Source organism: Sitophilus oryzae, unplaced genomic scaffold (assembly GCF_002938485.1).
Source record: "Sitophilus oryzae breed Bouriz unplaced genomic scaffold, Soryzae_2.0 scaffold_1389_pilon_pilon, whole genome shotgun sequence".
Lineage (NCBI taxonomy): Eukaryota > Metazoa > Arthropoda > Insecta > Coleoptera > Curculionidae > Sitophilus > Sitophilus oryzae.
This window is the reverse complement of record NW_022146047.1, coordinates 2349058-2369037: the sequence shown is the minus strand read 5'-3', so window position 1 is coordinate 2369037 and position 19980 is coordinate 2349058. Positions and strand designations below refer to the sequence as shown.

Genomic DNA, 19980 nt, shown 5'->3' with positions numbered 1-19980 from the left:
ACGTTTAGCTTCTTTCACTGTCAATTTGGCTTTTGATTAAGTATTAGCTCTCCACATCTAGTGGTGGTTTTGTTACTATATGATAGTTCATACTTCAATCCTTTATATGTACTAACTATAAAATGTATTTCAAGTATCTCATAGTTATTTGTATAAATTTGATACGTATTTTATAGTTACTTCAAAGTATTTCAGTTACTTGAATTCATTCTTTGTGTACATTCGTGTATATTTCACAGCGAATAACCCCTCGGTAATTATGAATTGACCTTAGTTGTATGAGAGCAGGTTTTCTGAATTAAGTGAAAATTAACAATAATATAGCATTATTATTAATAATACTAATCTTAGTTAATCCTTGTCCTTAACCCTTGTCGCTGTATATACGAGATATGTCATGAATCAAAAATGTAGTATTTGATAACAGTTTTAAATTAATTTAAATTAAATATATATTAGTTGAATTTGCTCCAGACCCATATATTTTACAGACAATGAGTCCTGTTGAAATGTCAATAACAATAGTATTCAAAGTAGAATCTGTTTTAAGGTGGGCGCTATACATTGAAATACTTGTTGGATTTTGAATAAATGTTTTACATTAACACAATAACATGTTATCAAAAAAATTCTTCTATTGAACTGCAAACAGAAAATGTGATACATATAATACCAAGCAACTGCGAGAACCGTATGATTTAAAAAACGCCGTCAGAGATGGCTGAGGAATAACAATCGATGATAATTTTGCCGAGGTCGATCTCTAGACCTCATTTTAGTAAAAATTGACATAGAACTTGTCAAAAATTGATACTAATTAATTATTAATTTAATTTATTAAAAAATATATTTAAATGAGTTTTAAAACTACCATTTAAAACTAATTTTTACTCTATAAAACTGACAGTAAGCGTCATTAAAAAATAAAGAAGAGTACGGGCCAAGTAAATGGGGGCGTCTAGGGCTTGACCTCGCCAAAATTATTATTGATTGTCAGTCCCCAGTCATTTTTGACGCCTTTTTTATAGACCTTTAAAAGTTCGAAATAATGAACATACTGATTATTTTAAAATGGGAGATATTCACAAAACTAAAATTAGTTACAGCACAGTAGACTTACACCCCTAATACCTATAGGGATTATAATGTAGATTGATTTTGGATAGTTCACTATCATGGAAGCCTCATATATCTTATATTAAATCAAAGTGTCTCAAACATCTCAACATCCAACTTGTCTTCTTCAACTACTTAATAGTTCTATACTATCAAACTTGACTATGGTGGTGTTGTCTATAACTCTGCCAGAAATTCTTACCTAAAATCTTTGGATACAATACCCCACCAGGGGCTACGATTATCTTTGGGTGCCTTTCACATCACACCGGTGGAGAGTCTTTATGCCTTATCTGGATATTCTTCCTTGTATCATAGGAGAATTCTCCATACTCTTAATTATGGAATATCCATTAAGTCAAAGCCTTTTTTGATTGACTATGGCAAGTTCTTCGACTTACAAGACAGCGGAACGTATACTGTGCATCCAAAATACCAACGCCCCATTAATATAAGATACCACCTATTTTCCTCCCAACAAAACATTTCTGATATCCCTGTATCCACTTTTTCCGACACACTGACCCTCCATGGAAGGATCCTATTTCAGTTAATATGGACCTTTGTAAATTAAAAAAAAAAATCTGAAACAACCAGATATCTTTACAAAACTAGTCTAATACAAATTTTAGACGAAAAATATCGTGACTATATTTGTTTTTACACAGATAGCTCGAAATCTGACCAAGGTGTTGGCTGTGCTTTATACAGCCCGGTTGCTAATAAAAAAATCAGATAACCTAATTTCTCTGGCATTTTAACAGCCGAACTCTTATCCAAATTCGGAGCATGCCACCGATTGAAGCATTAATACTATCTGATTCACTTAGTTCAATCAACATTGCTTCTTTAAACTCCAAAAATTCTCTAACCTGCAGCATTTGAGATCTAGTATATAAACTTACTGAAAAAAACTACAATGTTAACTTTATGTGAATTCCTGGACACTCTAACTTTGCTGGTAACGACCGAGCAGACAAACTGGCTAACGAGGCAACGCTACAGAATATTGAAGGAACTCCATCCGTTGTCGATTTCAGAAATTTCCACAAAAAGTGTTCTTCAGTATACTTCAGAATGAATGGGACATCCTCGAGGGAACTAATAAACTTAGATCACATAAGCCACTTCTTCATCTGTATTAAAATATACAGGGTGGCCCATCGAAAACGTTCCGCAAGGCATAACGGCCAGAGTATTTTTTTCTTCAAAAAATCCAAAAACACGTCACTTTTGTTTGTGAGGGGGACAACTTTTGCCCTAAAAATTATTGCAAAATCTTTAACCCTCTAAGCGGGGGTGTTATCCCCCAACTTTTTTCAAACGGGAAGGGGGGCCAAGTGGCACCGCAATGAAAAGAGCTTTCTATTCTCTATATTTCCCCGCTTCGTTTTTGAAAATCGGTCGAGCCATTGAGAAAATATGAAGGATTGAAATTTGAAAAGTTTATTTAAACATTTATTAGAGTAAATGATAAGGATAAATTCCTTCGACCAATTTTCTGTTTTTTCTTATTATTTCTAGATGTTTACGCATTTTTTCACTTGCCACAAGGTTGAACGATCAGGTGCGGTAGTTGCTAGATAGCTGTTCTGTGACTTGTGCGTTGAAGTTCTTCTCAATATCGTTAAATTGACCTACAATAGAATTTCCAAAAATACCAGCCCACATGTTCAATTTGTGAGGGTTTTGTGTGTGCACCTCGTGAAAAACCCTGGAATTGTCATCAGCCAAGTACCGAGAGTGTGCCTACTAACTATGAGTGTACTTTCTTTTTGAACGGTAAAAAGAAAGTACACTCGTCCGAAAAATAGACATTAAATAGGAAATTATTATCATTCGCCACTCGTTCACTCATAGTTTCACAAAATTGCAAGCGACGATCAAAATAATCTTCGTTGAGTTCTTGTACCAACTGAATTTTGTACGGGTGTTTCTTTTTCTTTAATATCCTTTGGACACTTGTACGATTCACGCCGGTCTCATTGGCTAATTTTCTTGTACTCAGCGTACTATCCATGGCAACTTGGCCCAATACGAATACCTCCAGAGCTTCATTTACTACAGGATTTTACCTCTGCCTCTTTTTATTCATTACGGAACCAGTTTCGCAAAATTTTGCTACTAACTCGCGAACAATTTTGCCATAAAGGAGTTTGTCAGGACAGCGTTCATTGAATATGTGCGCAACCCGATACATTCATTATTTTTAACACCATAATTGTTAAAAAGTTTAACGATATTGAGAAGGACTTCAACGCACCAGTCACAGAACAACTATAAAGCAACTACTGCAACTGATCGTTCAAACTTGTGGCAAGTGCGCAAACATCTAGAAATAATAAGAAAAAACAGCAAATTGGTCGAAGGAATTTATCCTTATCATTTACTCTGACAAATGTTTAAATAAACTTTTCAAATTTCAATCCTTCATATTTTCGCAATGACTTGACCGATTTTCAAAAACGAAGCGGGGAAATATAGAGAATAGAAAGCTCTTTTCATTGCGGCGACACTTGACCCCCCTTTCCATTTGAAAAAAGTTGGGGATGACACCCCCGCTTAGAGGGTTGAAGATTTTGCAATCATTTTTGGGGCAAAAGTTGTCCCCCTCACAAGCAAAATTGACGTGTTTTTTAATTTTCTGAAAAAAAAATATTCTGGCCGTTATGCCTTGCGGAACGTTTTCGATGGGCCACCCTGTATATTGTCTTGAACGCAAATCTTTCTGTAAAGTTGTTAGAACCCTCACAGGACACTCATGTCTTACCAAATCATATATTATCAGAAATGAACCCCCTCCGAAATGCACCTTATGCAATAACTTAATGTCAATGAGACACATTCTTTTTGAATGCTTACCCGTTGCCTTCCATATGTCTAGATTCTTTAGAGACTTTTTAAAGAAACTTTTTTAATTCAATCAAATATATTGCTATTGCTTTGATTTTTTTCAGCTAACATCTTATTTCCATTTACACCTCAATTTTCGTTTTCAAAATGACTTAAATTTTATTTCTGATTGTAAATCTGTATTAAATATCTTTCGTTTCTTTTAAATGCAGTCGTATTACATTGAATAAAAGACCACTCTCGCTTTACATTCGATCAATTTAATCCTTTTTTACCATACTCGGCGCTTATATCAGCGCAACCTCATTCTTGCGACAAAACATATTGCTTCCCGTAGAAGACAGATGGAGGCAGGCTTTTGCAACGCGCTCAGAGGAGGTTTTTAATGAGACGCCAAGCGGTCTGTGGAGGCACGGCCCGTCCGAAGGCCAGGAAGTTGCCAAAGATCGTTGAAATGTTTCGCGAGGTGGACGTTCTTTGGCGGAAAGTTTTACGAAAGCGGCAGTAGTGTTGGCAAAGAACAGAGATTCATATGAATTCTACCCAGAGTCAGTTATGTAATTAAATATAAACCGTTGTGGACCTGGTTTTTACACAAAAGTTATAGTTTTTAATAGCTTGTGTGGTAACTCGGGGAAAATAGGATTGTTTTTAGGGTTCCGTACCGGGAACCCCATTACTAAGGCTTCGCTGTCCGTCCGTCCATCAGTCACAAAGGTCTATCTTATGAACCGTTATAGCTAGACAGTTAAAATTTTTACAGATAATGTATCTATGTTCCGCTATAAGAACAAATACTAAAAACAGAATTAAATAAATGTTTATAAATAAAAAAGTACTTTCACTAAACATTATCTTTTAAGTAAGAATTTTACATAGAATCTTTCAAATCCTCGGTGGCTGCGTGGTTAAAGCGTTAGGGTTAGGACTTTACGCTGCTATGACACAAATTACCTATAACAGATGCGAAAGAACACCGAATTACGCGTTCAGGTTTCTGTGACCTTCAGAAAGAGTTCATAGACAATCTGTATCAATGTATAGTTTGGGTTATTATTTGTTTGGGTGAAAATAATCTGCACCAATATGTTATCGAGGCATACAAAAAGGTCCACAGACTTCGAGACATACGAAAAATCACGTCCATTTAGCGTGTGTCGCAATTTTCACACCTTAAAAAATTAGTTTTTTATAGCTATAGCAACTGCAGCGACTATGAAAAGAGCTGTGTGATTTTCATAGAAAATAAGGGCACCTGTAATTCGTTTGAGAATGTTATAATCGGTTTCAAATCTCTTGGATTTCTATTAATATTAAATACATTTTATTAAAAATTGAACTAAAATTGTTAGTATCATTAAAAACAATTCAAATTCAAAAATTGTATCAGTCAAATTCCCTCATTTAAGGTGAATATTAAAGTAAATATAAATACAGCTCATTCTAAGCTCTACTTATCTTTAAGAAAAATTTAAATCATTGTTGCAATTGGGCCTTAATGCCATTTCGAATGAACAATAGTATTAATAATGTACATTATAATAATAATACATTTTATATCATAGTGTGTATTAAAACTACTAAAACACTTTTAAATTGGTATTATATTAACAACTTTTGTTTTTTAATTCAAAAAAAATTACCAATTTTCTCAATCAAAATATTTGTGGTCCTGAAAAGGACCTTCGTTTTCCCATGTTCGTCAAGGTAGGTAATGGGTAAACGGTAAAAAAACAGGATAATGAAATTTAAAAAATTACAAAAATTGTTCAAAAGTGCCTCCCTCTTGCATTAAACCAAACGATCATAAAATCCCCTCCTCACATTGGATAACATTGGGTGACAGTGTCAAAGGCATTAAATATTTTCTGCCTTAACTGCTCCAAATTTTGAATTTCTTCATGGCCGTAAATTTTAGATTTTATGTACCCCCATAAAAAGAAATCATTCACCGAGAAGTCAGGTGAAATTAAACGTCAGTCTAAACAAAACTAACATTTTTGAAAACATGTCAAAATTTGGACACATGCTAAATGGACTTCATTTTCCTATGTTTCGAAGTCTGTGGACTTTTCTGTATAATCTCACAGTAATTTAATAGATTGCTCGTCATATTATATCATCTCGTAGGAGATTAGGAAAAAAAGATATTTATAGTATAAAAAATTAATTTATTTAACAAAATTTAATTAAAGATGTGACAAAATAGTTACATTTCTATTGGTTCTATCGGACTTTTTTCAACTATATAAATCTTTATTTTTTTGTAAACTTTAATGCATAAAATATTTTCAATCTAATAAATAATTTAATGATGTAAATAAGAGGAAATTTCTCACATGGGTGGTCAAATTCTATAGTTTTCATTATATCAGACAGCCTTTGAATGTTTTCTTCAGTGCAAAACTCAAACAAAATTTAATATAAATAATTTTTCCAGCCTGTAAAAAAAATGAAAAATTTTTCCATTTTCATGGTCAAAGGCTTTTAAATGGGTAAATAATTTCGAGTTATCCAGAGATTCGGATTCTTTTGCAAATTTTAGACAAATATCACATTGATGTATTTGAAGACTCTTTTTAATGATGTAGTCAAACATAATTAAAGGCATTTTGAGTTGAAAACATTTCTCAGAGGCTGTTTGATATAATGAAAACTATAAAATTTGACCACCATGTGAGAAATTTCCTCTTATTTACATCATTAAATGATTTATTAGATTGAAAATATTTGATGTATTAAAGTTTACAAATAAAGATTTATATAGTCGAAAAAAGTCCGATAGAACCAATAGAAAGGTAACTATTTTGTCACATTTTTAATTAAATTTTGTTAAATAAATTAATTTTTTATACTATAAATATTTTTTTTTTCCTTATAAATAAACACATTTGCATCCCATTTTAAATAAGATATACAAATTACCAATTATTACCCTTAGAAATAACAGTTCAAAAGTTCAACAAAAATCCTACACGCGTTTTTAAAAAGAAACATATAACCACGCACTATGTCATTCCAGCAAGCGAATACGACACAGTATAGGTTTCCGGACTAAACGACTGGTGTATTTACACCACTCAATAGGCGTGTCGGGTTTGCCGAGCGGTTTCCGATGCAGTCGCTTTCTTTCGCATCTGTTATAGGTAATTTGTAGCTATGACTTTGGAGCCGTAGTAAGGCAGGTTCGAATCCTAGTCAAGGCGACTTTTTTTAATCGTTTTTTTTTTAATTTTTACATATTTTTACATATTTATTTTTTCGCATTCAAAATTCCGACTCGCACTTGACCGATTTTTTTAATTGTAGGCGACCTATTCAATAAATTAAATACTATTTTTTTATTTTCTTGAAGGTATTTCTTCTGATTTACAATTTAATACATACCCAGTGAGCATTTTATTCCTTTATCCCCTAGGTGACGTCGTTGTTACGTTACCAGGCCCAGATAAACAAGAATAATAGGTAATCGTATTCCAATAATTAAAGATACGACTTAAGAATATCTACTAGATACAGGTAGATCATTGAAATTAATGATAGGTGTGACTGTCAAAATCATTAGTAAAATTGTTAGAAATATATATATATATATATATATATATATATATATATATATATATATATATATATATATATATATATATATATATATATATATATATATATATATATATATATATATATATATATATATATATATATATATATATATATATATATATATATATATATAATATATATAACAATTTTACTAATAATTACTAATGATTACTAACTTTCTATTAATTCTAAACAAAAAACAAAAATAATATATCAGATTCCAATTAATGTTAGATATAGCAGAAAAAAAGAGTATTCATTTGAACATGTGTAGTTTCTTCTATATATAGATAAAAAATGTAATAAGACAGATTTTATTACTTTCTTTCTACATTCTTACAATTGCTACAGACATTATAGAATTAATCATATGTAAGAATTTTAATGGTTTAAAATTATCGTACAAAAAAGGCTAATTTTATTTATTCAATAATTACAGAAAGATGTAAAAAGATTGCTAAGATTCCTTAATTAAAAAAAAATATTACTTATTTAAATATTTGACATTAATTACATATGAAACAGTTAATAATTTCTGAAACATCCAAATATTTTATACTCAGGAGTACTAACAATTTGAAATATTACTATCAATTTAAATAACGAACGATTTTAATAGACTAACAATAACATAATTTATGACTGTGTAATACTGTTCCAAATCGTTGACAGTTCATCGACTCTGTAATAACAAAGTGCAAACATTTATTAGAATATATTGACATAATATGTAGATACCAATAACAGTCAGTACCTAATCATAATATGTTGTATTAATCAAATAGAACGCTGAAGAACTTTTGAGTAAGAAATGTTGATACTAAAATTTACATTTTTATTAAATTCATATTCATGAATGTAATTTTTAATATTTTGCATGCAGAAAGCCAAAAAGTACAACAATTATGTTTGAGTTAGGGATGGGCATTACGATTCTTTTTAACCAAAAGCACACAAAAAGTGTATTAATAACTCATAATCCTTTCGTATAAAATATCTAGTTTTTTAAAGATTTATTAAAAAAATATAAATTGGATAATAAATCATTAAGGTTACGCGGTTGCCACACAATATGATATTCACAGTAGTGATATTATTAAGTAGTAATATCAACAAAATCTATAATGTATTACAAATATCAAGTATGTTATTATTAATATTAATTACAATTATCTACTGAAGCATAAAGAAGTGTAGAATGTAATTTGAATAAAATTAAACAACTCTTAACTATTACGTGATTTTTGCCGTTCATATATAGCATATTTATTTATTGTGTGTAACTAAATATTATAAAGTTATTAATTATTTTCGTTTTTTTTTAATTTCAGGGGATTCAGCGTTAGCGTATGTGAAAGGCATCACATTTTCAAGCCAGTTTCAGTTCAAGCCATGTGGTAAGTAATTATAATTAAAGCCAAAAAAGAAACATAATTATTGCCGTAATATCTAGATCACTGAACTTATTTTCCGTGCATCGGAACGAACGATGCGTTGGTGAAGTAATAACAAACCGAACTCTGTACAGGGTGTCACTCGTTTAAAAAAACATACACATACCGAGTGACAAGTATTTAAGAAAATATATTTTTATAAGTAGGTAGTGCCTGTAAAGGCACTAAAACAGTAATGTTTTAACGTTAATACGTGATTATGTTCTCATTAACGCGATTATTATTCATACTGTGTTGCATACAAGTATCGAAAAATACATATAATCAATAAATTAATTTTCGAAATTGATGACTTCCTTGTTTTGAGAATATATGTCTTCTGCCACAATTTTGCTTGGGGAACGAAAAGAAGTCTCTAGGAACTAAATCCGCTAAATACGATGGGTGGTCTAGCAGTTCAAAGAGTAACTCGTAAATTTCCGCCAAGTCAACCACAAAGAAGTTAGATATGGCGCATTGTCTTGGTAAAATAAAATGTTCTGCAGATGTTTTATAAAAAATAAAATGTTTTGCTGCGATTTCTAGTTTCATTTTGTCAAGTCATGATGCATAATATTGTCATGGTATGGTTTTCTTTTTCTGAAGAATAACATTGTGATTACTCTATGTTAGGGTGGTCGTTCAAAATTATTTTTTTTGGCGCCCCAAAAATCCTTTCTTTTGACGAAAAACTACGGGGATTTTTTTGTTGTTATCATAATTCTAAAACCACAAAGGAACTGCTAATGATCAGTAGAAGTAAAGTGGCGTATTATTGGTCTCTTGACTGGACATACATATGTTTATGGTTGTCTACTACCTGAACATGCTCAACCTGTAGACTCTGCGATAAAGATCCTGAAACAGCAGAACATATACCATTGTCACTGCGAGACTCTGGCTCATAAGCGACACCCTCTATTTGGGAAAGTAAGGCTAGAACTGGAGGAACTATGGGCCGATTCTGCACAACTAAGACCTCCACAAGGTGGTGCAGGGTACAAGGATCGGAGACATTAAAAGGGTGCAGACATTAAAAAAAAGGCCACTAATAAACACTATAGGCCTTAAGAGGTCGCGGTGTTTCCTGCATAGAACAGCCCTTTAATGAAGAGGAAAAAAGATTTCTAAGAGAAAGATCGTCGCAACTTGGGATTTTTTATGTCGATTTTGAGTGTCGAAGATGTTTAGAATCACGGCTAAGTCGAGTCTCAAAACTCGACTGCAGTCACGAGATGCAAAAGGCCGACAAAAATAACAGGCTTACTAGGGCCCATATTTATAGTCGCGTCTCGAAACTGGGTCTCCGAAAAGACCGACAAAAATAACAGGTTTACTAGGCGCTACTTACTATACGGGTGACGGAACATAAGCCTGTTATTTCTGTCGGTCTTTTGCATCTCGTGACTGGAGTCCCGTTTTGAGACTCGACTTTTGAGACTGAATACGGGCTAAGGCCGGATTCTCACCAGATCGGACCGACCCCAATCGTCCAGATTTCGATCGCGCGACGAAAATCTTGCACCTAATCGCAAATAGGTACCACTGACAAGATTTCAGTCGTGACCGATTTTAATCGGGCGATATTAGTCGTACGCGACGCTGCTTGCAACGTCTTTGGTCGGCAGCAAAGAGGTTAGAAGAGAAAGAGGTAACAAATGCTCTATTTTATAATGCGCGAAGGCTGCCTGTTTTTCCGATCTGGGTTCCTTTGGTGGGGGTCACGCCAGGAGCGGATTTAGAAATTTTTAAGTGAATAATGATATACATCTAATATATAAAATTCTCGTGTCACAGTTTTTATTACCTTTGAACTTGTTGTCGTGGTATGCCAATTCACGAGCGCAAATGAAAGCACCTCTGTTTCGATTTTCCGCTATGTACGGATGTACCCAAAACCGGCGACGACGACGGCGAGGTTTTTTTTTAAGAGGTTTACGTTTTGCATACACGCATCTAGTAAACCTGTTATTTTTGTCGGTCTTTTCAGAGACTCAGTTTCAAGACGAGACTATAAATACGGGTCTAAGAGTTTCGGCTCCAAAAACCTTCAGAAAATTGTTCATACCTATAAGGAAACTACTTATTAATTTTGAATCGTGTTAACTCGAACATAGATTACAATCGAGATTAAAACTTTGACCGCTCTGTAGAATCTCTGTTTTCCCGGCCACAGCAATTACGTTTTCACAATCGGACATTGAAACGTCATTAGCGCGCATAAATTCATAGAGCGAGAGACAAAGACGGCGAAAAAATACGCCGCGGCCATATGTTCGAAACGATAAATTTTCTCGTAGAGAGTTACATAAGCGTCTAAATATTTACTTTGCTAATAGTTAGTTATGTGGATTTTCCGAGAAAAAAGAAACGACGGCCTGCCGGTTTTGGAGTTACTATGTTAAACATGTAAAGTGGACGCTTTGGGGACTTATTTTGAGTAGAGACGTACATTTTAAGAAAAAAATATCGATATGCGGGTTACTCACTCTGATTTTTAGGGTTCCGTACCCAAAGGGTAAAAACGGAAACCCTATTACTAAGACTTCGCTGTCCGTCCGTCCGTCCGTTTGTCACAGAGGTCTATCTTATGAACCGTTATAGCTAGACAGTTGAAATTTTTACAGATAATGTATCTATGTTGCTGCTATAAGAACAAATACTAAAAACAGAATTAAATAAATGTTTATAAATAAAAAAGTACTTTCACTAAACATTATCTTTTAAGTAAGAATTTTACATAGAATCTTTCAAGTCCTCGGTGGCCGCGTGGTTAAAGCGTTAGGATCGACTTTACGCTGCTATGAAGTTGGAGCCGTAGTAAGGCAGGTTCGAATCCTAGTCAAGGCAACTTTTTTTAATCGTTTTTTTTAATTTTTACATATTTTTACATACTTATTTTTACTTTTTACATATTTATTATTGATTAATACAATTTTTAGTAATGTGTTTCTTCATTTTTTTTAAATTACTTATACGCGCATTCAAAATTTCAGCCAAATCGGAAAAAAGTTTATAATAATATAGTGTCTAATGTTGTATAGATAATGAATGGTACGGAACCCTTGAGTCCGACTCGCACTTGACCAATTTTTTATGTTGCGGGCTATTTTCTTTTACTTTTAACTGGTCATATAATTATCGATCTATTAATGGATGTTATATTACTGGAATTTTTACAGCAATAATAATTCTCACAAACATGTTATTTCCTTTTCGAATATTATCTGTGTCATCATGTGGTGCCTTTTTCTTGAATTTTCGGAAATAAGTAATTCAAACTAATTACCTGATATATCATAATATATTTAAAGTTTGTCCAAAGAGTCAGGAATTATTTCGACAGATGCCATCCAAAATATAATAGAAAATTCAATTTACGTGTGCATTAAAATGACTTGTTACTGTCATGTTTCGTCGGACATACTATAATTGTAAACTATAATTAAAATTATTAATTTATTAAACATTGAATTTCAGCTTAAAAACTTTTATTCTTGTTTTACGCCAATATTTAGTTAATTTTTTATGATTCCTGTGCCATCTATCTCGAGATTTTAAAAAATTAAGAAAGATTTTACGAGAAAAAAAGAACAGCGTCAAGTACGGCCGGAGAATGACAATTGATGATAATGTTGGCAAGGTCAATCTCTAGACGACATTTGAATGTCAATTGATTGTCAATTTTTAAACAACCTCATTTAACCTATCAAAAAATTCGACTCCTATATTTATCAGAAACTTCGATATGAATGTCGATAGAGATGTCGATATTTCGATATATCGATATTTTTGGACGTCCCTTGCGTGTGATTAATTGATGTGTCTAATCAATTAAGATCGACAGATCGAGGAGAATAATGTGTTTTAAATATGTCAAGGTGTTGGTATTTTAACTCACACCTTAATGGTAATTAGTAATTAGTTTGTAGATACCTATTAAATATAATATTTCATCTTGATACAGTGGCGATTTTATCCAATAAATATATACCTTAAATAATAAGTTTTATGCAAAATTTTAATACGCTATTATACCGAATTAGTTTAGAAAAAGTAAAAGTTTCATCTGTTTATACAAAATAAAACTACTAATAATGAGGACAACAAACACTTACTATACTAGTGTAGTAGGTAGACCGTCTTCAAATCTAAAGAAACAGTCACAATTCCATAACTCGAAAACTGATGGTTTTCATAATTTGAAATCATCTATGATAACTTATAATAACTAAATTTCTTGGCCATATCCCTTTCTGTTCTAACTATATATTGATTTTGTGGCGAGTGACAAGGCGAGTAGGTACTATAATCTTCTCTAAAAATCTTTAAAGTAAATTTATTAAAGTATAATTTTATTTGACATGGATTACAAATAATATTAACTTGGAACGCTAAATCCGCAAGCTTTTTTGGGCATACTAAAGCGATATTTAGAAATTTAACATTGTTATTTATTTATTAATAAATTAATATATTTTTTTCGAGCAAAAATATACAACAATTATGTAATATAACATTAAATTATCAAATAGAAAAAGACCACCAGAAACATGCCTGAGATTGGGTACATGCTCCATTTGATCTCAACCGCTATTTTAACTGACCTGACAGCACTCGATATCCTTCCTCATTCCTTCTAAATTATTCAGTACTTCTATTCGGTCAATAGCCATTGGTCGTTAGTATTTTTCTATAAGAAATTTATCTTAAAACTTTGTACCTTATTTTGAGATTTTTATTAAAGCTGTTTAAGCAATTATTGTTGACTTAATGAAACAGTTTTGCGAGTACTAAAATCTGTAGAAAATAATACACAAAGAACTATGAATAATCACGTTGCGACTTACTAAATATTTTCGCCAATTCTTTGGCTAATGACGTAAACATTTTTTTATGTATATCAAAATTGCTTCGTAATTAATCCAATACTCGCAAAACTGAATCAGAAAATAATATCTATACAATCCCGTCTAGGTTAATTAAAGCCAAATAAAATAACAGGTTGATTGGTAAGGAAACATCAAAGAAGTTTTTTTTCAATACGTTCTTGCATAACGTGACTATGGACTCTTCGCAACCCATTTTAAATAGTAATTATCCGACACGATTTCCTTGTACGCAATGTTTAATCTTTAGTACGCGCCTAACAAAGACCTGGGTATCCTTGAGAATTTTGTGGATTATTCACTTCTACATCCTGCTAAACGAAAGAAAATTGTGGTGGTGATTATTATTGGGCAGTGTGAATAAACATTTAGTAAAAGCTAAAACTTACATTTTCCTAGCAAATGCTTAATTTGCAGTGAATAAAAATAAGTATTAGCTTTTTCTAAATATGCAATTAGCAAAAGCTAAAAGTTTTTAGCATTATCTAAAAATGGTGTGAATAAAAGTAAGCAATTACTAAGAATATTAAGGAAAAGCTTACATTTTTGCAAGTTTGTTAAACCCTGGCTTAGAAATTTAATATTGTTAAACAGTTTGGCAGAAATGGCTGCTTTTATGAATATAAGATCTCTAAATTTTAGATTTATTATCCTGAAAGAAAAGAAAGTCGTGCCAAAGAATACTACGGTCTGTATAGATTTAGTGAAGATTGTTAAGTGGATAGCTAACCATTTTTTGGAGCCAAAAGTGGAAACTAGAGGTGGTACATTGAGTCCAAAAAAACAAATGCTATTATTTTTGCAATTTTTAAGTGATCCTGGATTTCAAATAAGGATTGGAAAAGAAGGAGTTTATAGAACAACAATATGTAAAACGATATCTCACGTTTTACCAAAAATACTTGAAAAGGCAGGAATTTGGATTAAATTTCCTACAGAAAACTCGACTGACCAAGCAATTAACGAATGGGCAGAGTTGTATAGATTTCCCTGTGCTTTTGATGCAATTGATCCCACTCATGTGTACCAATAATAAAGCCATCGCTACATGGTGACGAGTATATCAATAGGAAAGGCAGGTGTAGTATAAATGTGCAAGCAACTTGTAACGGAAAAGAAATTTTTACATCCGTAGATGCTCAATGGCCTGGCTCGGTGCACGACAGTCGTATTTTAAGAAAATCAGATAGTTTTGGTATGATGAGAAGACGTCAACAGAACTATGGACTTATTTTAGGCGATGAAGGGTACGGCATAACACCATGGCTATTAACACCATGGCTAAATAGTACTCGTTAATGATACTGGTTTAAAAAGTTTTCATGCGCTCGATATTGCCTTTTTGTAGTTTTTTGCACGTCGCGAACCATTCAAGTCATAAAAATATAAATATGGGCCTTATCAGTATAAAAACATGTTTTTTCAAATGATTTACCAAATAAGATTTTTAAGTAAATACTTAAAATATCTAGCTTTTGCTAGTAAGTAAAAGCAAAAGGTTATTCACTTAAATTTCAGCAAATGCTGTTAGCAAAAGCTAAATCTACCAGTACAAGCTAAAGCTTTTACTTAATACTAAAAGCGCAAAAGCTTAGTTTTTTAAATTATTAGTTACTTAGTTAAATTTTTGCGAATTTTCTACTATGAACTCTGGCCTGGTTCTGGAGTATTTCTCCACCATTATAGAGCCACCTACATTATAGTTGGCCACCTACTGTTTTGTGGTCATTTTAGTGATTGCTTTTGCAGCACCCCAAAAGGATTCTGGACCTATGAATGGCAATGCCGAGCTTTTTTTGGCCATTTCATCTGCCTTTTCGTTACCCATGCGACCCTCATAACAGAAAACCCACACTCACCCAATGGATTTAAGGTCACAATCCCACACCAGTCTAGAACTGATCTTCGTGGAACCGAGTGCCTGTAGCGCTATTTGACTGTCTCTAAAAATGGCAACTGTTATTAAACTGTTTGAAAACGACGTTTTTTAGGTAGATTTCATGTAGTAATATCGTCTCTTTTGTCTGGAATTGACCTTTGTAAAAAAGTATAAAAAATACAGAATGGTACATTTTTTTGTCCTTATATCCCTATTACCTGCCGAGCCGTGCTTGGCTCTATAGCGTCATTTTCCCACTTTAGGGCACTCTACAGTGCGCAATTTTAAACGTAGTGAACCGAAAATAAAGGTAAATTGCAGAGTTTTTGAACTCCATTATTCTTTGAGTGGAGTATAATGGGGAGAAAAAGGTAACAAGTAAAATTTACACTTTTTATATTTTATTTTTTCAAAATTGCGAGCCTCAAAAATCACATCAATGTGAATGTGACACATTAAAAGCAACTTAGCGACTAACGATAACTCATTACGATACAGAATACAGAATATGGATCTAATACCAAGTTGTTTAAAATCGATTGTTTCAAAATAAAAATTATGAAGTAATATAAAAATATTGAATCTTCCCCTTCCATTTAATTTTTGACAATAGACAGAAATATTCAGAAGCTGTACAAAGTACATCATTGGTCGAAGAATACACAGAGTGCATAATAATTTCAACATACCTTTATGATTATTATTCCTTTTAGAGTCCAACTTTCGAGCTTGAAATAATTTAACATGAAATACAGCGGTTTTTCGCTAATGATGAGCAAGACCAAAAAATAAATAGATAGATAGATACATTCTTTGAGGTGGCTATCGGCCTGATGCACTGCGACCTTTTCAGATTTATTGTGGTTCTCTTCTGATTCTTAGATTACATTCTCCAGTCCTATCTTTTTCAAAAAGTTTAGGAACTTGGAGACTAAACTCTCCATGTAGCTCTCTGTCAATGATCTATCTTTGATCATTGCGCATTACCAAGAACGGCACATTTGCCAGTCTGTCGCACGACATAAAATGTGTTCTGTCATTTCTTCTTCAGATTGACAGAGCTTGTGCATGGTTTCGTCCATCAGTCCCATTAGCTTTAGATGCACTACAGCTTTCTCAGCAAGACCAAGATTGAAACTCCCTTGATTTCGGTCTTGGTTTTGCTGCAAAACTCTTGTAAGTCTTACACTTTTTTACATAGAAAATGTTTGAATTATTTTAAGTAATTTAATGCAAATGAAACTTTAAAGAAGTTTTCCGAAAATTTAGTTTATTTCAAAAAGAATTTGGCCAATTTTGTCATAATATATATTATTTTTAAGATCAGTTTTTAAATGTTTAACCCACTCTACATAACATATTCATTTTTTTTCTAATGATCTAATTGATGTTAAAATATGTTAAGTTCAAAATCATTTGTTTCTGGCAAGTCTACTACTGGCAAACAACCAAGATCTTTTTCTTGATACATTTTTTTATTCACGTTACAATATATCATTTTAGGATTGCTATATACCGAATGATCTAAATATAACATATCTTTTACAAATTATAATGCCTATATGCACCATACAGAATATGGGTTCAAGGATACATATATTTATAGACACTTAGAACTAGTTTTTGTCGAGCAGGTTTTCACCGGTGGTGGTTGGTCGTAAGGGAGTCTCCCAAGCGTGAAGTCATCTAAAAATAGATCTCTTTTTTTCTAAAAATAATGTTACACTAATAGAGCCGTAGACGAGTATGAATGACGTAACTGCAACATTTCCAAATCGATTTTTTAATGGAATCCTGAGGGAACGGCCGTGAGCCAATCGGTGACGTCAATGGACGGCCACGCAATAGATAAATCTGTGATGTACCCCTATAAAAAAGTCTATGGATGAAATCAGCAGAAAATGATTTGCCCTCGGATTTGCCTATGTGGACACTGTTTATACCTACAGTTTTTAAAGATCGCCCCCATGCATTTAGTTCTTATATTTATCTATTTGTTTATTATTTACAATTAATTATTATTAGGTAATTATTGTTATCTTCCAAAGTTTTTCCTTGATTTTATACATATTGTGCGTATATAGCAACTTTATTATTTAGTAAGTAACATTGTCTAACTAAAACGTTTCTACGTACCTACGTACATTGTCGTAAACGTTTCTCTCGTACGTAAAACTTTTCTAACTGCATGCTTTCTTCTTGATTTTGTCAATAACTGTCAGGGGCGCATATACGGGAGGGGTAATGGGGGTAATTACCCCTCCCAGGATCCCAGGAAGTAATTTACAAATATGATAAAATGTGCCACATAAAATATAATTGTCAAAAAATAAATCAAACTAGAAAAAAGAGGCAACTCAAGTTTATTTTCTTCCAGAGTCACAATACCTTTCAACGAAAATTTAATTTAAATTTAGTACTTAATATTAAATAAATATTGCCACTACCCCTCCCAGACTCAATCTCTAGATGCGCCACTGATAACTGTAGACCTCAGATCTATTGTAGTCCTCTTCTGATTCTTAGGTTACATGCTTCAGTCCAGGCTGTCCTTTTCAAAAAGTCTAGCAACTTTTGGAGACTGAACCCCCTCTCAGGCTGAGCGTGCATTAGAAGTTTCTAGAGAACTACAATATCTAGATCGGATATTTTTTGCACATTACTGTTTTACAACGAGATCTATCGATTAAAAATATTTTAAATATGGCGGCACTTCCGGAAAAACCGGAATTTGACAGTAACTTTCTTGTTTTAAACGGGTACCCCCATTTTTTTTATTACATACTTAAATTCTCCGTAAAATTATATGAACCTAACATTAACCGTTTTTGAGAAGAAAAAAATTAAAATTTTTGGAGGAAAAAACTGCCCGTCAAAAAAATCCGTATAGCCTAAAAGACAAATTTAGTGAAACGATTTATTTTAGGTATAGGAACATGTATAATCAAAAAAATATTTCTATGGCCTGAAAATGAACCCTAAGAAAACTAAATTTATGATCATCACTAAGAGAGAAGATGTCCAAGCCAATGTTCTAATAGATGATACACCTATGGAGAGAGTACAAAAATATAAATATCTAGGCAGTTGGTTGACCGAAAACTTGGATCAATCAGCACAAATAAATGCTCGAATAGAAATAGCCAAAGCAGCCTTTGTAAAACTCAAAAAATGTCTCTGCAGTCGAGACATCAACTTAAAGCTTAGATTAAGAATACTAAGGGGTTACATATTTGCAACTCTACTCTATGGTTCAGAGGCTTGGACACTTAAAAAGGCCGAAATGGAGAAGCTTGAGGCATTCGAAAGATGGTGTTATCGGCGTATGCTGAGGATTGCATGGACTGACAAGGTTACAAATGTAGAACTGCGACGCAGAATTCAGAAGGACGAAGAGCTGATTAACACCCTTAAAAAGAGAAAACTTGAGTACTTTGGACACATAATGAGAGGACCTAAATATGCCCTGCTGTAGAAGATAATAGAAGGAAAAATAAAGGGCAGAAGGAGCCAAGGAAGAAGAAGAACATCATGGCTCAAGAATTTGAGAGAATGGTGTGGAATGACTTCAAACCAGTTATTCAGAGCAGCCGTTAACAAAGTTAGAATTGCCATGATGATTTCCAACCTCCATTAGGAGATGGAACCCGAAGAAGAAGAATAATCAAAAAATAACGAATTAAAAAACCTTTTCACTAGTGAAATAAAAAAAATGGATTTCCATTTGAAAAAAATGATTTATGATAATTCTTTAATCGCTCAATTCTATGACAGCTACGGCCACCATTATATGACATACGAACAATTTAATTTTTGAAATAAATAGCCACAAGTCTTCTCTTTATGCCACAGTGGCTGTGGTCATAATTTGTCGTTTAGACTATACTGCTTTTTTTGACAGGCAGTTTTTTCTTCCAAAAATTTTAAAATGTTTTTTTTTCTCAAAAACGGTTAATGTTAGGTATAGAGTGTTATATATCAAAGTTCATAAAATTTTACAGAGAATTTAAGTATATAATATAAAATGGGGGTACCCATTTAAAATAAGAAAGTTACTGTCAACTTTCGGTATTTTCGGATGTGACGCCAGATTGAAAATATTTTTAACGATGTACTTAAACAGCCGTTAAACGGTAGCCTACTAAAATGCCGTTAATGGATATTGTGACGTCGTTCATGTCGGCGGAAAGTAATGCCTGGCCTTAAG

General features: G+C 32.7%; 1 protein-coding gene across 3 annotated transcripts in view; it reads left to right on the top strand.

Annotated features, from left to right (window-relative positions):
* Positions 1 to 19980, top strand: part of LOC115875528 (protein phosphatase Slingshot) — a 278168-nt gene that overhangs the window by 208762 nt on the left and 49426 nt on the right. For all 3 annotated transcript variants that reach the window (XM_030891010.1, XM_030891011.1, XM_030891009.1), the window contains one exon: positions 8904 to 8969. In XM_030891010.1, coding sequence (XP_030746870.1) covers positions 8904 to 8969 — 66 coding nt within the window. The remainder of the gene's footprint in view (positions 1 to 8903; positions 8970 to 19980) is intronic.